Source organism: Hyla sarda, chromosome 4 (assembly GCF_029499605.1).
Source record: "Hyla sarda isolate aHylSar1 chromosome 4, aHylSar1.hap1, whole genome shotgun sequence".
NCBI lineage: Eukaryota > Metazoa > Chordata > Amphibia > Anura > Hylidae > Hyla > Hyla sarda.
In genome coordinates, this window is record NC_079192.1 from 300,226,834 (window position 1) to 300,244,121 (window position 17,288).

At 45.0% G+C, this 17,288-nt stretch overlaps 1 protein-coding gene across 1 annotated transcript in view; it reads right to left on the minus strand.

Annotated features, from left to right (window-relative positions):
* Window positions 1–1,060: 1,060 nt before the first annotated feature.
* The window catches only part of SNCB (synuclein beta), a 108,988-nt gene continuing 92,760 nt past the window's right edge, over window positions 1,061–17,288 (minus strand). Inside the window, exon 7 of the mRNA XM_056574719.1 lies at window positions 1,061–1,965. Coding sequence (XP_056430694.1) covers window positions 1,933–1,965 — 33 coding nt within the window. The 3' untranslated portion in view covers window positions 1,061–1,932. The remainder of the gene's footprint in view (window positions 1,966–17,288) is intronic.

The following is a 17,288-nucleotide window of genomic DNA, read 5'->3' on the forward strand; positions in this document are numbered from 1 at the left end:
TACATTCCCTTACCTCATGCAAACATTCAGCTTACCACATACATACACTACCCTTACCTTATACACAGATTTTTCTTACCTCATTTTACCTTATACATACATTCCCTTTGCCTCATAATTACCACATACATACATTTCTCTTACTTACCTGATACATACATTCCTTTTACTTTATATATATGTACCTCATATAAACATTTTCTCATACATACATACATACATTCCTCTAACCTCATACATACATTCCCCTTACCTCATCCTTACCTTATAAATACAGTCCCCTTTCCTTATACATACATTCCCTCTACCTCATATATACATTCCCTTACCTCATACAAACATTCCCCTTACTTCATACTTACCTCATACATACATTTCCCTTACTTTATACGTACCTCATTTAAACATTCCCCTCACCTCATACATACATTTCCCTTACTTTATACGTACCTCATTTAAACATTTCCCTTACCTCATACTTACCTCATACATATAGTCCCATTTCCTCATACATACATACATTCCTTATACCTCATATATACATTCCCTTACCTCATACAAACATTCCGCTTACCTCATATGCACCTCATATATACATTCCCTTCGCCTCATACTTACCTCATACATACGTTTCCCTTACTTTATACGTACCTCATTTAAACATTCCCCTCACCTCATACATACATTTCCCTTACTTTATACGTACCTCATTTAAACATTTCCCTTATCTCATACTTACCTCATACATATAGTCCCATTTCCTCATACATACATACATTCCTTATACCTCATATATACATTCCCTTACCTCATACAAACATTCCGCTTACCTCATATGTACCTCATATATACATATATACTAACCTCATACATATATTCCCCTTATCTCATACATAAATTCCTATATACATACCTTACCTTATACATACATTTCCTTTACCTCATACTTACCACATACATACATTCCTTCTATTTCTTACTTACTTCATACATACATTTCCCTTACCGCATACATACATTCTCTATACCTTAAATATAACAAGTCACATTTACAAAAGTATAACAATTTGGTTAATTCTTTTTTTATTCCTTTTGCAAAATTTTTTGGAACACAAGGACATTGAAAAGATTTTGCATGGATTACAGATTTTTATCTGCTTTACAGAACAGTCACAAATAAGTTAACCCATTTATTTTTTTTAGATATGTGTATATATGTATAAAAAACAACAGCAAAATAAATATCACATTAGAACACTGAATAAACAATGTCAAAGGTCAGTCATCCACGACTACATGTTTTTTGTGTTCTTCCCTCAAATTAATGGCCACCAAAGAAGTGCAAGCGCACACATTAATGGCAGACAATTTGTTAAGAAGGAAAGAACATTTTTTAGGTGTTTTTCACCATCTCTTTATAAAAAGTTAGTACATGCTTTACTTCTGTAGGTAGACACAAAAGAATATCAGCTGGTCCAATTGCAGGTGGTTGCAGGCCCTTCTGCCACTGAACAACAGGACACACCAGAACAAAAGAAAATTATGATAGACAAAATCCACCAATAACCCCCGGCAATTATTCTCTGGGAGGGAAACAGAAATAATTTCCCGGGGACATTATGACTGCAAAGACAAGTACAATGCATTCATGGGGTCATACGTTACAAAGGGCTTTTGTTATTTTAAACACTAGTTTTGTTTGGACTATGACTTAACGCTAAGGATTACCATACATAAAACCATTTCACATGAGGCTCTCTGAGAGTGGAGTAGAGGAAGAGCTCAATTGCTGAGGAAAGAAAATGGGTAGACCACACTCCTCTTGTGTCGGAAAGGGATTTTAGGGATATGGGGATTTTTTTTTATTAGTATCTTCATTATAGCTATCTTTGTGCTGATGCTGCTGGTGGCTGGGTCCAGAGTAAAGGGATGTTATGCTTCTGGTTCATATTCCTGGTATTCATCCTGTAAAATAGGAGACAAAAGTGTCAGCATAGATGTATCACAGATTTTTGCCTCTATATTTTTCATTACTTTCCTTCATAATCTTAACAAAATCTTCAATATTAAAGTGGTACTCCAGTGGAAAACAATTTTCTGTTAAATTAACTGGAGCTAGAAAGTTAAACAGATTTCTAAATTATCAACTTGGAAGTGTAGGGAGAGCACACATGGGGGAACTAAATCACCTGATGGCGTCTGCAGCGAGGTCTGCGGTGACCTCCGATAACAGTCTCCTGCGGGGTGCACGTACAAAAGATAAAGTATCAAATAGAACAATAATAGAAAACGTAGGTGCACTCACCGCAAGGTAACAACTGTCGCATCTCGGTGTCAGGTATCGGGTAGCCGGGTCACGGCATTCGGCGCTGGTGTATGGTGGCGCTCAGAGGCAATGCCGGCAGTTTTGCACCAAAGTGCGTGCTCACTGAGGCCAGAAGAAGCACGCACTTTCGTGCGAAACTGCCGGCGTTGCCTCTGAGCGCCACCATACACCAGCGCCGAATGCCGTGACCCGGCTACCCGATAACGGACACCGAGATGCGACAGTCGTTACCTTGCGGTGAGTGCACCTACGTTTTCTATTATTGTTAGATTTCTAAATTACTTCTATTAAAAGATCTTAATTCTTCTAGTACTTATCAGCTGCTGTATGCTACAGGGGAAGTTGTATATTTATTTTCTGTCTGACCACAGTGATCTCTGCTGACACTTCTGTCCATGTCAGGAACTGTCAAGAGCAGGAGCAAATCCCAAAAGCAAACCTATCATACTCTGGACAGTTTCTGACATGGACAGAGGTGTCAGCAAAGAGCACTGTGGTCAGACAGAAAATAAATAAAAAAAAAAAAAGAAAAGAAAATAACTTCATTTGGCGCATACAGCAGCTGATAAGTACCAGAGGATTTAAAGAAAAAATTGTTTTCCACTGGCATACTCTTTGAAGGATCCCCCCCCCCCCCAAAAAAAAAAAAAAATTTGGAAAATCATGGGATCCTTTCTTTGTGTAATACAATAGGAAATCTGTTCAGTTGTACAGAAATAAGCAGTACTCTCCCTGAGAAAATGGCAGTAGGCTGAGACACGCCATAGAACTCCGTGATACCAGTGGTGGCCCAAGAGCAATGAAGTTAATTGTGTTGTTTTTTTATATCACCCTCCTCTCTGTGCATATATGTAAAACATTTGCTTTGACGACTCCTTAAAGACACAGCCCATTTTGGCCATAAAGGGTTGCCTCGTACCTACACATCTTATCCTCTATCCATCAAATACTTCTTAAGAAACTGGGGATACTTAAGTGTGAAAGATGAGTAAGAAAGTTGTATATTTATTTTCTGTCTGACCACAGTGATCTCTGCTGACACTTCTGTCCATGTCAGGAACTGTCAAGAGCAGGAGCAAATCCCAAAAGCAAACCTATCATACTCTGGACAGTTCCTGACATGGACAGAGGTGTCAGCAAAGAGCACTGTGGTCAGACAGAAAATAAATGTAAAAAAAAAAAGAAAAGAACTTCCTTTGGAGCATACAGCAGCTGATAAGTACCAGAGGATTTAAAGAAAAAATTGTTATCCACTGGCATACTCTTTGAAGGATCCCCCCCCCCCCAAAAAAAAAAAAAAAATTGGAAAATCATGGGATCCTTTCTTTGTGTAATACAATAGGAAATCTGTTCAGTTGTACAGAAATAAGCAGTACTCTCCCTGAGAAAATGGCAGTAGGCTGAGACACGCCATAGAACTCCGTGATACCAGTGGTGGCCCAAGAGCAATGAAGTTAATTGTGTTGTTTTTTTATATCACCCTCCTCTCTGTGCATATATGTAAAACATTTGCTTTGACAACTCCTTAAAGACACAGCCCATTTTGGCCATAAAGGGTTGCCTCGTACCTACACATCTTATCCTCTATCCATCAAATACTTCTTAAGAAACTGGGGATACTGAAGTATGAAAGATGAGTAAGAATGAACAAGAGGTTGTGTCTACAGTTACCGTATTTTTTACCCTATAGGACGCACCGGCGTATAAGACGCACCCAATTTATAGGTGCAAAATCTAAAAAAATAAAGATTTTGAACCCAATAGTGGTCTTCAACCTGCGGACCTCCAGATGTTGCAAAACTACAACTCCCAGCATGCCCGGACAGCCGTTGGCTGTCTGGGCATGCTGGGAGTTGTAGGTTATCAACATCTGGAGGTCCGCAGATTGAAGACCACTGCATAGGAGGTAATACTCACGTGTCCCCGTCGCTCCGGAACGTCTCTGCTGCCGGCCGGGTATCCTCACTCTCCGTCGCCGCCATCACGTCATTACGCATGCCGACGCACGTACGCGACGACGTGATGACGAGGAAGGAGAGCGCCGGCCATACAGGGGATCCCTGAACGGAGAAGACACCGAGGAGTCAGGTAAGGTCCCTACCGGTGTCCTGTAAGCACTAACCCGGCTATTCAGTCGGGCTGTTCGAGACTGCGGTCCCGAACAGCCCGACTGAACAGCCGGGTTAGTGTCACTTTCCCTTCAGACGCGGCGGTCAGCTTTGATCGCCGCGTCTGAAGGGTTAATACAGGGCATCACCGCGATCAGTGATGTCCTGTATTAGCTGCGGGTCCCGGCCGTGGATGGCCGCAGGGACCGCCGCGATAGGGGTGTATTCGCCGTATAAGACGCACTGACTTTTTCCATTCAGTTTTGGGGAAGATAAAGTGCGTCTTATACGGCGAAAAATACGGTAGGTAGTCATGTAGTTTTAGTGGGGAAGTCATGCCTGAAGGTGAATAGATTACTTTGATGAAACAATATTGATTTTGTTTTAGATTCTGCCATGATTCATTTTAAACATATATTAGATGCATAAATAGGGTGTCACAGTTTCCTTATTAACACACTAGCATTGGCTGGTCTGACATTTGCATCCCATTCTGTTCACAGATAAGAGCAGCTTTATACTGAGCCTATATGACAGACGTGAATGTGGTGAACATTATGCTGCAAGAACTTCATCCAGCATGAGCAGTTTGGATCAGTAATGGTTTGGAGAGGCATGTCCTTGGAAGGTCACACAAACCTCAATGTGATTGCTAGGACCCCCATTGATCATGAGAGCATGGGATCAAAGTCCTTTGTGTAAATAGAGTTGTAGAATGCATACATGACCGCTGCTTTGTTTGCTGTCTATAAGACTGACATAGATAGTTGAGCACTCTACAGTGTTCAGACCCCCAGAGTTTTGAATGAATGCATAGGTAATAAATGTTTATTATGGGCCAAGCTTTTTAAGGAATATTACCTCTCCATTCTTTGCAGAACCACTGTAAATCAAGTATTGATGAGTGACACTCATGGTGTCATAATATACAATCCCTAGCTGCTGTGATGAAACTAATGCAACAAGCATCTTCAATACTCATATCTTTCTTGTAGTGCACCAATGCGCTTGTACAATAGATCTGGATGAAGTCATTAGGGATGAGCTAGATGCCACTAGAGGGCTCATTATGATCTAAAAAGCAGCCATTACAAATGACTTTTGCAGCATGTGAGCTTTCATCAGTATCCACCAGAGGGAGAGATGGGTAATGAAATAACTCAGCGTGTCTTCCCTATTTATAGCTGAGCTTTGGCTGAACATGTGTTCTCTGAGACCTGTTTGTTTTCACAGATCGCAGTGCCTAAGTCCCTTGCTGCATCTGTGGATATTGCTCGACATTGTAATTACAATGGTCACTGATAAATGTACACTACATGTATTTAGGGCTGGCAAATGGTTACAGTAATATATAATCTATGGTAATTTTAGTTTGGGTCTCGAGACCTGTGGTCAAGGCTGGATTTGCATCCATAACACAGACATATTACACTGTGGTAGAGGCGAGATGTGCACCATTACTGAACTGAGGTTTTGAAGCATGCTGTATTTTTTTTGTGGCATAATTTTCCCATTCATTTAGAAATATAAAGCATACAAATACATATAAATGTAAGATTACAGATGAGCACTTACATTTCCCATATTAATAGAGTCCCCAGAATTGCATTGACAATGTAAGGTTATTGGGATTGTTGCCATACTGCTGACCATAGCCACTGATATGTGACAACTAAATATAGGAGTCAGTGTCAGACTGGGGTGCTGTGGCCCTATCAGGGGAATTAATACTGGGGGCCCAACAGAACTTTTAGATCACATGCACACAAACACATGATTTTACCCCTATTGATTGAATGGGCACAATGGCAATGGTCATGCAACCACCAAAACGTAATAATAAGTTGGGGTGCAATTACTATCTAAGACCCTTGTGGTATTGTTATGTCATGATCTGGTAAGAGGTTAACCCCTTAATGTTGAAGCCAATAAACATTTTTTTACTCTGAGAGCCATTACTCTTTTAGTTTTCTGTGGACAGAGACATATAGGGGCTTGCTTTTTGGGGAACCAGTTTTTTTTTTTTAACGTCACACAATACAAAGAGTAACAAGAATACAAAAATGTCATATTTTCAAAATTATTAATACTCTTCTTTCCCCTTACTACCCCCCACTCTGTCTGGTAAGGAACAAGTAAATAGAGATCTCAGAATTACAACTTCAGCAAGAAGCAAGATACTAGATAGCAAGTAATTAAATTCACCTTTGCTTCCCATATCTCCCAGAATACACATCAACGCTGACCATTCTTTTTTAATGCCTATTCTGTATTATACATAACCTTATTTTAAAATTCTTTAATATTAACACAATCCCAGATTACATGAAAAGTTGGCATTATCACCACATCACCTTGGACAATCTGCAGTTTCCAAACAACCCATTACATTCAGTATATACACTGAGAAGTATAGGTGGTAGGTCTTAAAGGAATCATTTGGTAATATTTATTTGAGGTGCATTTTTTAACACTTAATTATATACGGTGCCACGATTCTTCTGCAATAGTGCCCAAAACCCTTTCCCACTTCCTCTTTTTCTCCACCTGAAACTCAACTGGTGTAACACTAATTAAACCTTTCTATATGTTACTCAGATTGTTCCTACCACAGTCCTCTATTAGCCTAAAATACATATGTATGTGAATTAATATTGAAAACTTTTTTATTATCTGTGTACCTATTAGTGTTGCTCTCGAATATTCGCAATTCGAATTTTATTCGCGAATATCGCATATTCGCGAATTTGCGAATATTCGCGAATATAGCACTATATATTCGTAATTACGAATATTCGTTTTTTTTTTTTTTTGTTGTTTTTTTCACAGTACACATCACAGTGATCACCCCTCTCTGCTTCCAGCTTGTGTGGTGTAAAGAAGGCTCTAATACTACTGTGTGATACTGGTGTGCGAATTTTCGCATATGCGAAAATTTGCATATGCTACTTTTCGCATTTGCGAATCTTCGCTTATGCAAATTTTTGTATATGCTAATTTCCGCATATGTAAATTTTCGCATACACGAATTTTCGCATATGCGAAAATAAAACAAGAATATTACGAATATGCGAATATTCGCGAATATATTACGCGAATTCGAATTCGAATTCGAATATGGCCTATGCCGCTCAACACTAGTACCTATATGCCTCATTCAATTGAATACCACCATCTATGAGATTCCCTCAACCCTAATTCCACTTTTAGTGTCTAAAATATTTTTTTAGAACCCCCTTATAACAAATTTGATTTACATACTTAACCCCCTGTTTCATCCAGAAATCCTTACCCATCCCTTTCATAGAGTGTTCTATATTCAAATTGTTCCATAAAGACATAAACTGAAAACTAACTACTATGTTGCACCTTTATTTAAGCTCATGCCACACTTTCCTAAATATTTTAACTAGGGAAATCTGCACAACTTGTCCTATAACCGGTAGACCCGCGTCCATCATCTCCACCAAGCTATTAAAGGAGTTTTTTTTAAACCATAAACAATTCCGACAACAATGTGTCCCTCAATCCCCTTTTAATACTTTGTATTTTATTACAGAAAATATAGCCTTTAATCTTGCAGTCTCCATCCACCTTCCCCTTCTGGATGAACCAAGTTGACATACTTTATACGCACTCTACCTCTCCTCCAGAGCAATCTCTCCATCAATGCTTCCCACTCCTGTCACGCCGAGCACTCCGGGTCCCGCTGCTTTCCCGGAGTGCTCACGGCGTGCCTCCACATGCAGCGCTCCGGTCAGCACCGCTGACCGCAAGCGCTGCTTCCATGTCACCGGAGGGGACGCGATCCGAGGCACGGGACGTGCCCGCTCTCGGATCATGCCCCTTGTCTCTCACCTGCCCCGTCCTCCTGCTCAGTCCCGGAATGCACGGCCCCGCTCTCTAGGGCGCGCGCGCGCCGGGTCTCTCAGATTTAAAGGGCCAGTGCACCATTAATTGGTGCCTGGCCCAATTAGTTCCAAGCACTCCCTACACTATATAAACCCACTTCCCCTTCCTGTCCCTGCCGGATCTTGTTGCCTTGTGCCCTGGGAAAGCGTTTCTGTGTGTTCCATATCCTGTGTATCCAGACCCTTGCCATTGCCCCTGACTACGAACCGTTGCTGCCTGCCCAGACCTTCTGCTACGTCCGACCTTGCTCTTGTCCTTGTGCACCGTGCCTGTCACAGCTGTCAGTGAGGTTGAGTCGCTATCGGGTGGAACGACCTGGGGGTTACCTGCCGCTGCAAGTCCATCCCACTTTGCGGCGGGCTCTGGTGAAAACCAGTAACCCCTTAGATTCCGTTCCCCTGGTACGGCCCACACCATCACCTCACTGACACAGAGGATCCACTACCCGTGTCCTCCCCGCATACCAGTGCGGATCCTGACAGTAGATCCGGCCATGGATCCCGCTGAGGTCCCGCTGCCCAGTATCGCTGACCTAACCTCCGTGGTCGCCCAGCAATCACAGCAGATCGTGCTACAAGGACAGCAATTGACTATGCTGCAACAGCTTCTGCCGCCACAACAGCAACCATCTCCTCCGCCAGCTCCTGCATCTCCTCCACAGCGAGTGGCTGCTCCCAGATTCCGCCTGTTTCTACCAGACAAGTTTAATGGGGACTCTAAACTGTGCCGTGGATTCCTCTCCCAGTGTTCCCTACACCTGGAGATGATGTCAGACCAATTTCCCACAGAACGGTCTAAGGTGGCGTTCGTGGTCAGCCTGTTGTCTGGAAAGGCCTTGTCATGGGCCACACCGCTTTGGGACCACAACGATCCTGCCACTGCTACAACCCAGTCCTTCTTCTCAGAAGTATGTAGTGTCTTTAAGGAGCCAGCCTGGGCTTCCTCAGCCGAGACTGCTTTGCTGAATCTTGTCCAAGGGAGTTCTTCAGTGGGCAAATACGCCATCCAGTTCCGCACCCTTGCCTCTGAGCTATACTGGAATAATGATACCCTCTGCGCGACCTTCAAGAAAGGCTTATCCAGTCACATCAAAGATGTCCTGGCCGCACGAGAAATTCCTGCTAACCTGTCTGAACTCATCCATTTGGCCACCCGCATCGACATGCATTTCACGGAAAGACGCCAGGAGCTTCGTCAGGAAAAGGATCTTGTTCACACCAGGCGGTTTCCCTCCCAGGCTCCTCTCTTCCAACGTCCTTTGCAATCTGTTCCTGTGCCTCCTGCCGAGGAGGCTATGCAAGTGGATCGGACTTGCCTGACCCAACAAGAGAGGACTCGCCGTAGGAATGAAAACCTGTGCCTATACTGTGCAAGCACCGAACATTTCCTAAAAGACTGTTCTATTCGTCCTCCGCGTCTGAGAAACTCACCCACTCACCTAGTTAACGTAGGAGAGTCGTTGCTAGGTGTGAATTCTTCCTCTCCACGATTGACTTTACCTGTGCGGATTGCTATACCCGATAATGCTACTTCCTTCTCCGCTGTGGCCTTCTTGGACCCGTCTTGCCAAACCTCTCTTCATTTCATCCATCAATGGAGAGAAACTGGTCTGCACCGTGCGTTACCGCACTCAACTGCTACTCATGAGTGTTGGAGTTCACCATTATGAACATAATGAATTTTTTGTGCTACCCAACTGCACTTCTGAAATTCTTCTGGGCTTGCCCTGGCTCCAACGTCATTCGCCTAGCCTCGACTGGGTCACCGGGGACATTAAGAGTTGGGGATCTTCTTGCCACAAGCGATGTCTCCACCCAGTTTCTTCCTGCCAGGTCTCCATGGCTACTCCATTGCCAGGTCTTCCTATGGCCTATCTGGACTTTTCGGACGTCTTTTGTAAAAAGCAAGCAGAGGTCTTACCTCCACATAGAACCTTTGACTGCCCTATCGACCTGCTCCCTGGTACCACACCGCCCCGTGGTAGGATTTACCCACTTTCTGCCCCGGAAACACAAGCTATGTCTGAGTACATACAAGAAAACCTCAAAAGAGGTTTTATCCGGAAATCTTCTTCTCCAGCGTGAGCTGAATTTTTCTTTGTTGCTAAAAAAGATGGATCTCTCCGCCCCTGTATTGATTACCGCGGTCCGTATAAAATTACCATAAAAAATCGCTATCCTCTGCCCCTCATCCCCGAACTCTTCGACCGACTGCGAGGTGCTAAGATTTTCACCAAACTTGATCTAAGGGGCGCATTCAACCTCATCCATATTCGAGCAGGCAATGAATGGAAAACCGCCTTCAATACCAGAGATGGTCACTTTGAAAACCTAGTCATGCCCTTTGGTCTATGCAACGCCCCAGCAGTCTTTCAGGACTTTGTTAATGAGATTTTTCGGGACATATTGTACTCCTTTGTGGTAGTCTATCTTGACGACATCCTAATTTTTTCCTCCAACCTAGAGGAACACCGCCTTCATGTTCGTCAAGTGCCCCAGCGACTACACCAAAATCAGCTTTACGCCAAAATGGAGAAGTGTCTATTTAAACGCAGCAGTCTTCCCTTCCTGGGATACATTGTGTCCGGACAAGGTCTTCAAATGGACCCTGATAAACTATCTGCGGTAATGGATTGGCCTAGTTCCACTGGCCTGCGAGCAATCCAAATATTTCTCGGATCTGCTAATTATTATCGTCAATTCATTCCCCACTTCTCTACCATCGTTGCGCCTATTGTAGCACTGACTATGAAAAATTCTAATCTGAAATCCTGGCCGCCACAGGCGGAGGAAGCCTTTAACCACCTCAAAGCCGCCTTCTCCTCTGCTCCAGTCTTGTCCAGACCAGATCCTCAGAAGCCCTTCTTCCTTGAGGTTGACGCCTCCTCTGTTGGAGCCGGAGCTGTTCTCCTACAAAAATCCACTAAAGGAAAAAATGTCACTTGCGGATTTTTCTCCAAAATCTTTTCTCCTCCAGAAAAAAACTATTCCATTGTAGACCGTGAACTATTGGCGATTAAGTTGGCCCTTGAGGAGTGGAGACATCTTCTGGAAGGATGCTTCACCCCATCACCATCTATACAGATCACAAAAATCTGTCTTATCTTCAATCCGCCCAGCGGCTAAATCCTCGCCAGGCTAGGTGGTCGTTGTTTTTTGCACGTTTCAACTTTCAAATCCATTTTCGTCCCGCAGACAAGAATGTCAGAGCTGATGCTCTATCTCGTACTACCGATGCCTCTTAAGCCGAGACCCTTCCTCAGCACATCATCCCCCCTGAGTGTCTGATCTCTTCTGCTCCTGCTTCTCTGGTGCCTATCCCTCCAGGAAAGACTTATGTTCCTCCCCGTCTTCAACTCCGGATCCTCAAATGGGGCAATTCCTCCCTTTTGGCTGGTCAAGCTGGAATCAAAAAGACTTTACAGTTGATTGCCAGACACTATAGGTGGTCCTCCTTGGAAAAGGATGTGACCGATTTCGTACGAGCCTGTACAGTGTGTGCACGTGACAAGACCCCTCGTCAGAAGCCTTCAGGTCTTCTCCATCCGCTGCCGGTGCCTGAACAGCCTTGGTCCCACATAGCCATGGACTTCATCACTGATCTTCCTGTATCCCATGGCAACACTGTCATCTGGGTGGTCGTTGATCGTTTTTCCAAAATGGTTTACTTTATTCCGCTTCCAGGCCTTCCTTCTGCGCCACAGTTGTTGAAGCATTTTTTTCTGCAGATTTTTCGTCTTCACGGGCTTCCCACGCATATAATCTCGGATAGAGGCGTTCATTTTGTGTCAAAATTTTGGAGAGCCCTCTGTAATCAATTAAAGATCAAATTAAATTTCTCGTCCTCCTATCACCCCTAATGCAATGGACAAGTGGAAAGAGTGAACCAGTGATTCTTGGTGACTACTTGCGACATTTTGTCTCCTCCCGCCAAGATGATTGGGTCGACCTTCTGCCCTGGGCTGAAAATTCTGAGTTTTCCGCCAAATCTCCATTTTTGTGGTGTACGGCCGTCACCCTCTGCCCCCCCCTCCCCATTCTCACTTCTTCTGGAGTTCCTGCCGTGGATGAAGTAAACCGGGACTTCTCCGCTATCTGGAAGGAGACTCAGAAGTCGCTCCTGGCCTCGTCTCGTATGAAGAGACATGCTGATAAAAAGAGAAGAACTCCTCCTGTCCTTCTCCCTGGGGACAAAGTGTGGCTCTCTGCCAAATACATACGGTTTCGTGTCCCTAGCTACAAGTTGGGTCCTCGCTACCTCGGCCCTTTTAAAATCAAGAATCAAATCAATTCTGTCTCTTACAAGCTTCACCTCTTCTCTTCGCATTCCTAACTCTTTCCATGTGTCTCTTCTCAAACCTCTTGTACTTAACCGCTTTTCTCCCAAGGTCTCTGTTCCTGCTCCCATTTGTTCTCTGTTAAAGAAATCCTCGCCTCCAAGATCGTCCGGGGTAAAAAAAAAATTTTTGGTAGATTGGGAGAATTGTGGCCCTGAGGAGAGATCATGGGAACCCGAGGCCAATATTTTAGATAAAGATCTCATCCACAGATTCCTCGGTTCAAAAGAGAGGGGGAGACCCAAGGGGGGTGGGTACTGTCACGCCGAGCGCTCCGGGTCCCGCTGCTTCCCCGGAGCGCTCACGGCGAGCCTCTGCATGCAGCGCTCCGGTCAGCACCGCTCACCGCGAGCGCTGCTTCCATGTCACCGGAGGGGACGCGATCCGAGGCACGGGACGTGCCCGCTCTCTGATCGCGCCCCATGTCTCTCACCTGCCCCGTCCTCCTGCTCAGTCCCAGCGCGCGGCCCCGCTCTCTAGGGCGCACGCGCGCCGGGTCTCTCAGATTTAAAGGGCCAGTGCACCATTAATTGGTGCCTGGCCCAATTAGTTCCAAGCACTCCCTACACTATATGAACCAACTTCCCCTTCCTGTCCCTGCTGGACCTTGTGCCCTGAGAAAGCGTTTCTGTGTGTTCCATTGCCTGTGTATCCAGACCCTTGCCGTTGCCCCTGACTACGAACCGTTGCTGCCTGCCCAGACCTTCTGCTACGTCCAACCTTGCTCTTGCCTTGTCCTTGTGTACCGCCCCTGTCTCAGCTGTCAGTGAGGTTGAGTCGCTATCGGGTAGAACGACCTGGGGGTTACCTGCCGCTGCAAGTCCATCCCACTTTGCGGCGGGCTCTGGTGAAAACCAGTAACCCCTTAGATTCCGTTCCCCTGGTACAGCCCATGCCATCACCTCACTGACACAGAGGATCCACTACCCGTGTCCTCCCCACATACCAGTCCGGATCCTGGCAGCTCCCCGAACCATTTCTAAGGTATCCACACTGGAGAGGCTGCAAGCACATACAAAATCTGTGGCAAAATTACCATTTTAATTAAGGATGCGCTATCCGCCATTGTGATGGGTAGAGATGAGCGAATCGAAGCTGACGAATCTGAATTCGTTATGAATTTCATGAAAAATTCCATTCGCAATTAAAGCGAATATTGTCGCGATTCTATCGCGCGAATCGCTTCATTAAACTCCATTTAGTGTGGTCCAGGCTCCAGGGCATCTAAAATAGCGGATCTGTGAGGACATGGGGCAAGGAACGCTGGGAAGGCAGGAAGGTAAGGCGGGAAGGGAAGTAGGCGGGATGACCTTGAATCACATGCAGGATGCAGCCTATCAGCATCCAGTCACCCCTGTGATGTCACAGCCCTTTATAATCGGCAGCCATTTTGCGGCCAGTCACTTAATTCATTACACTGCAGAAGGATCATAGGATGCAGAGCCTGTGTGTTACGCAGAAAAGCTTTTACCAGCAGCGTTTCACCTCCTAGTCACATCAGCGTTCTGGTGGACAGAGAGCAGTGCTTTTTTCCACTGAAAAGGATTTTTACTGCAGCCATTAGCCTCCCAGTGACTTTCTTCAGCATTGTATTACAGAGAGGGGCAGAGAGCTGTGTGTTGCCTCATACATTTCAACAAGCTGCCTCAAATTCATAAACCTTAGCAGAGGAGGCAGGAATAATTTTTCTGCGCAAATCTGTGTCTTTGTTCCACAACAAATCATCTGCTGGTTATACTAATCTGTAGACAGTATAATACTCAGCAGTCCATTCCTAATAGTCTTTGGGTTTAGTACACAACTTTTGTGTGCTTCAGCACTGTTGTGTTCTGCTGGTGTTGTGTGAAAATATTTTTTAAGCATACTGTAGCGCATTTTCCCGCCCTCATAATTGCATACCACATACATACATCTAAGTAGTGTACTATTTTGTACCTGTTAATCTGTCAAGGGCCTAGATACTGTGAAAGGCCAGGCAAAAGTAATCACCGGCTGGTGTTGTACTCAAACACTTTTTAAAGTGTACTGTAGCGCATTTTTATGCCCTCATAAGTGCATACCACATACATACATTAGAGATGAGCGTACTTCCAGTAATTTGATTTGTCATAAACTTCTTGGCTCCTCAGTTGCTGACTTTAGCCTGCATAAATTAGTTCAGCTTTCAAGTGCTCCTGTGGGCTGAAAAGTCTCCTAGGACTGTATCCACCTTTTCCAGCCCACCGGAGCACCTGAAAGCTGAACGCATTTATGCAGACTAAAGTCAGCAAACGCAGAGCCAAGAAGTTTGTGACGAATCGAAGTACTGGAAGTTCGCTCATCTCTAAAGTACATCTAAGTAGTGTACTATTTTGTACCTGTTAATCTGTCAAGGGCGTAGATCCTGAGAAAGGACAGCCAATAGTACACACCTGCTGCTGTTCTAGACAAATACTGTTTTAAGCGTAGTGAAGCGTATTGTACTCCCCTCATATACGCAATAAGTATGTCAGGCAGAGTAGTGCCAGGACGTGCACAGAGGAGTGGCAGAGGCTTAAATTCATCAGCCGCAGGCAGAGGTCGCAGCAGAGTAGGGGCACGTGGCAACCGGAGTCGCAGCGAGAGGTCTGAGCTCCCAGTGTCAGCTAGCAGTCGTGTCTCGACCAGCAACCCAGCAGCCGTGATTGATCCATTCACTCGGTCATCCAATTCATCCCAAGTGACATCTGACACCCCCAGTCAACAGTTGGTGGGTTCCTCAGACTTGGCATGGCCCTCATGCTGCTGCTGCTGCCATCTCCATGCTCTGTTATTGTACTGCTCTATGGTCTCCTCATGCTAATGCTACCACTTCCAGGCACTGTCATTGTGCCGCCATATGGTCTCCTCATGTTGATGTGCCACCTCCAGGCTCTCTTATTGTGCTGCTCTATGGTCTCCTTATGCTTATGCTGTCACCTACAGGCTCTCTCATTGTGCTGCTCTATGGTCTCCTCATGCTGATGCTACTGCCTCCACGCTCTGTCATTGTGCCATCAAATGGTCTCCTCATGCTGATGCTACCACCTCCAGGAACTGTCATTGTGCTGCCATATGGTCTCCTCATGCTGATGCTGACACCTCCAGGCTCTCTAATTGTGCTGCTCTATTGTCTCCTCATGCTAATGCTGCCACCTCCAGGCTCTCTACTAGTGCTGCTCAATGGTCTCCTCATGTTGATGCTACAAACTTCAGGCTCTCATTGTGCTGCCATGGATACTGCAAAACATAATTAAGGTGCTGGTCCCCAGTTTCAGAAATTCCTCTGCATTAGACCACAAGTAAGTGTTGAGGACACGTAAAACTTAACTTTTCTTTTGATAAAATATATGGACCCAATTTTTTTTTTTTATCTAGCAAAAGGAAAGGTGTGCAAAAAACACCATGTGCCACCAATACCACCAAGTATTTATGCAATGCAAAGACCTCTAAAAGGTGGAAGGGAACAATGTATGGTCCTTTGTAACAGGTGTGGGTAAAAACTTCCCCTGTAAGGCTCTCCTCTTGCACTATTAATTCCCTTCTTGGCAAGTGTTACTCATCCTAAAAAGGGCAGCCCCACACGGGAACCTCTCCCTATTTCCAACTAAAACCCATGAGAAATGGCAGTGTTTTTATGTGGACATAGGGAGAGGTTCCTGTGTGGGGCCACCCTTTTTTGGACGAGTAACACTTGCCAATAGGGGAATTAATAGTGCGAGAGTATGGCCTTACAAGGTAAGTTTTTACCCCCACCAGTTACAATGGACCATATGTTGTTCCCTTCCACCTTTTAGAGGTCTTTGCATCACATCACATAAATACTTGGTGGTATTGGTGGTACATGGTGTTATACTTGTGCACACAAATACTTTGACAAAAAAGACTGTTTTCTTCTGCCTACCTGTCTCAGCTACTATTCTGATCCCTCCACCCGCCTGATGCCACACATCTAATGCCAAGTTCTCCTTCTTCTACCCACCTTCATCACCCAGTACTGGTTTTGCCACCCACTGCACCATTCTGTCACGGGTAACTTTCAGGACTTCTGATGCTGCTGCTGCCACCTCTAGGCTGTCTCATGCAGCCACTATATACTCTCCATGCTTCAGACAACTCCAGGCTGAGCCATTCAGCCACTATATGGTCTCCTCCTGCTGCCACAAACTCCAGGATGTGCCATTCAGCCACTATATATTCCACTTATGCTTCACCACCTCTAGGCTGTGCCATTCAGCCACTAAATGGTCTCCTCATGCTTCGCCACCTCAAGCCTGTGCCATACAGCCACTTTATGGTCTCCTCATGCTTCAGCCAACTTCAGGATGTGCCATTCAGCCACTATATGGTCTCCTCACGCTTTAACCAACTCCGGGCTGTGCCATTCAGCCACTACATGGTTTCCTCATGCTTCACTACCTCTAGCCTGTGCCATTCAGCCACTATATGGTCTCCTCATGCTTCAGCCAACTCCAAGCTGTGCCATTCGGCCACTATATGTCTCCTCATGCTTCAGCCAACTCCAGGCTGTGCCATTCAGCCACTATATGGTCTCCTCGTGCTTCAGCCAACTCCAGGCTGTGCCATTCAGACACTATATGTTCTCCTC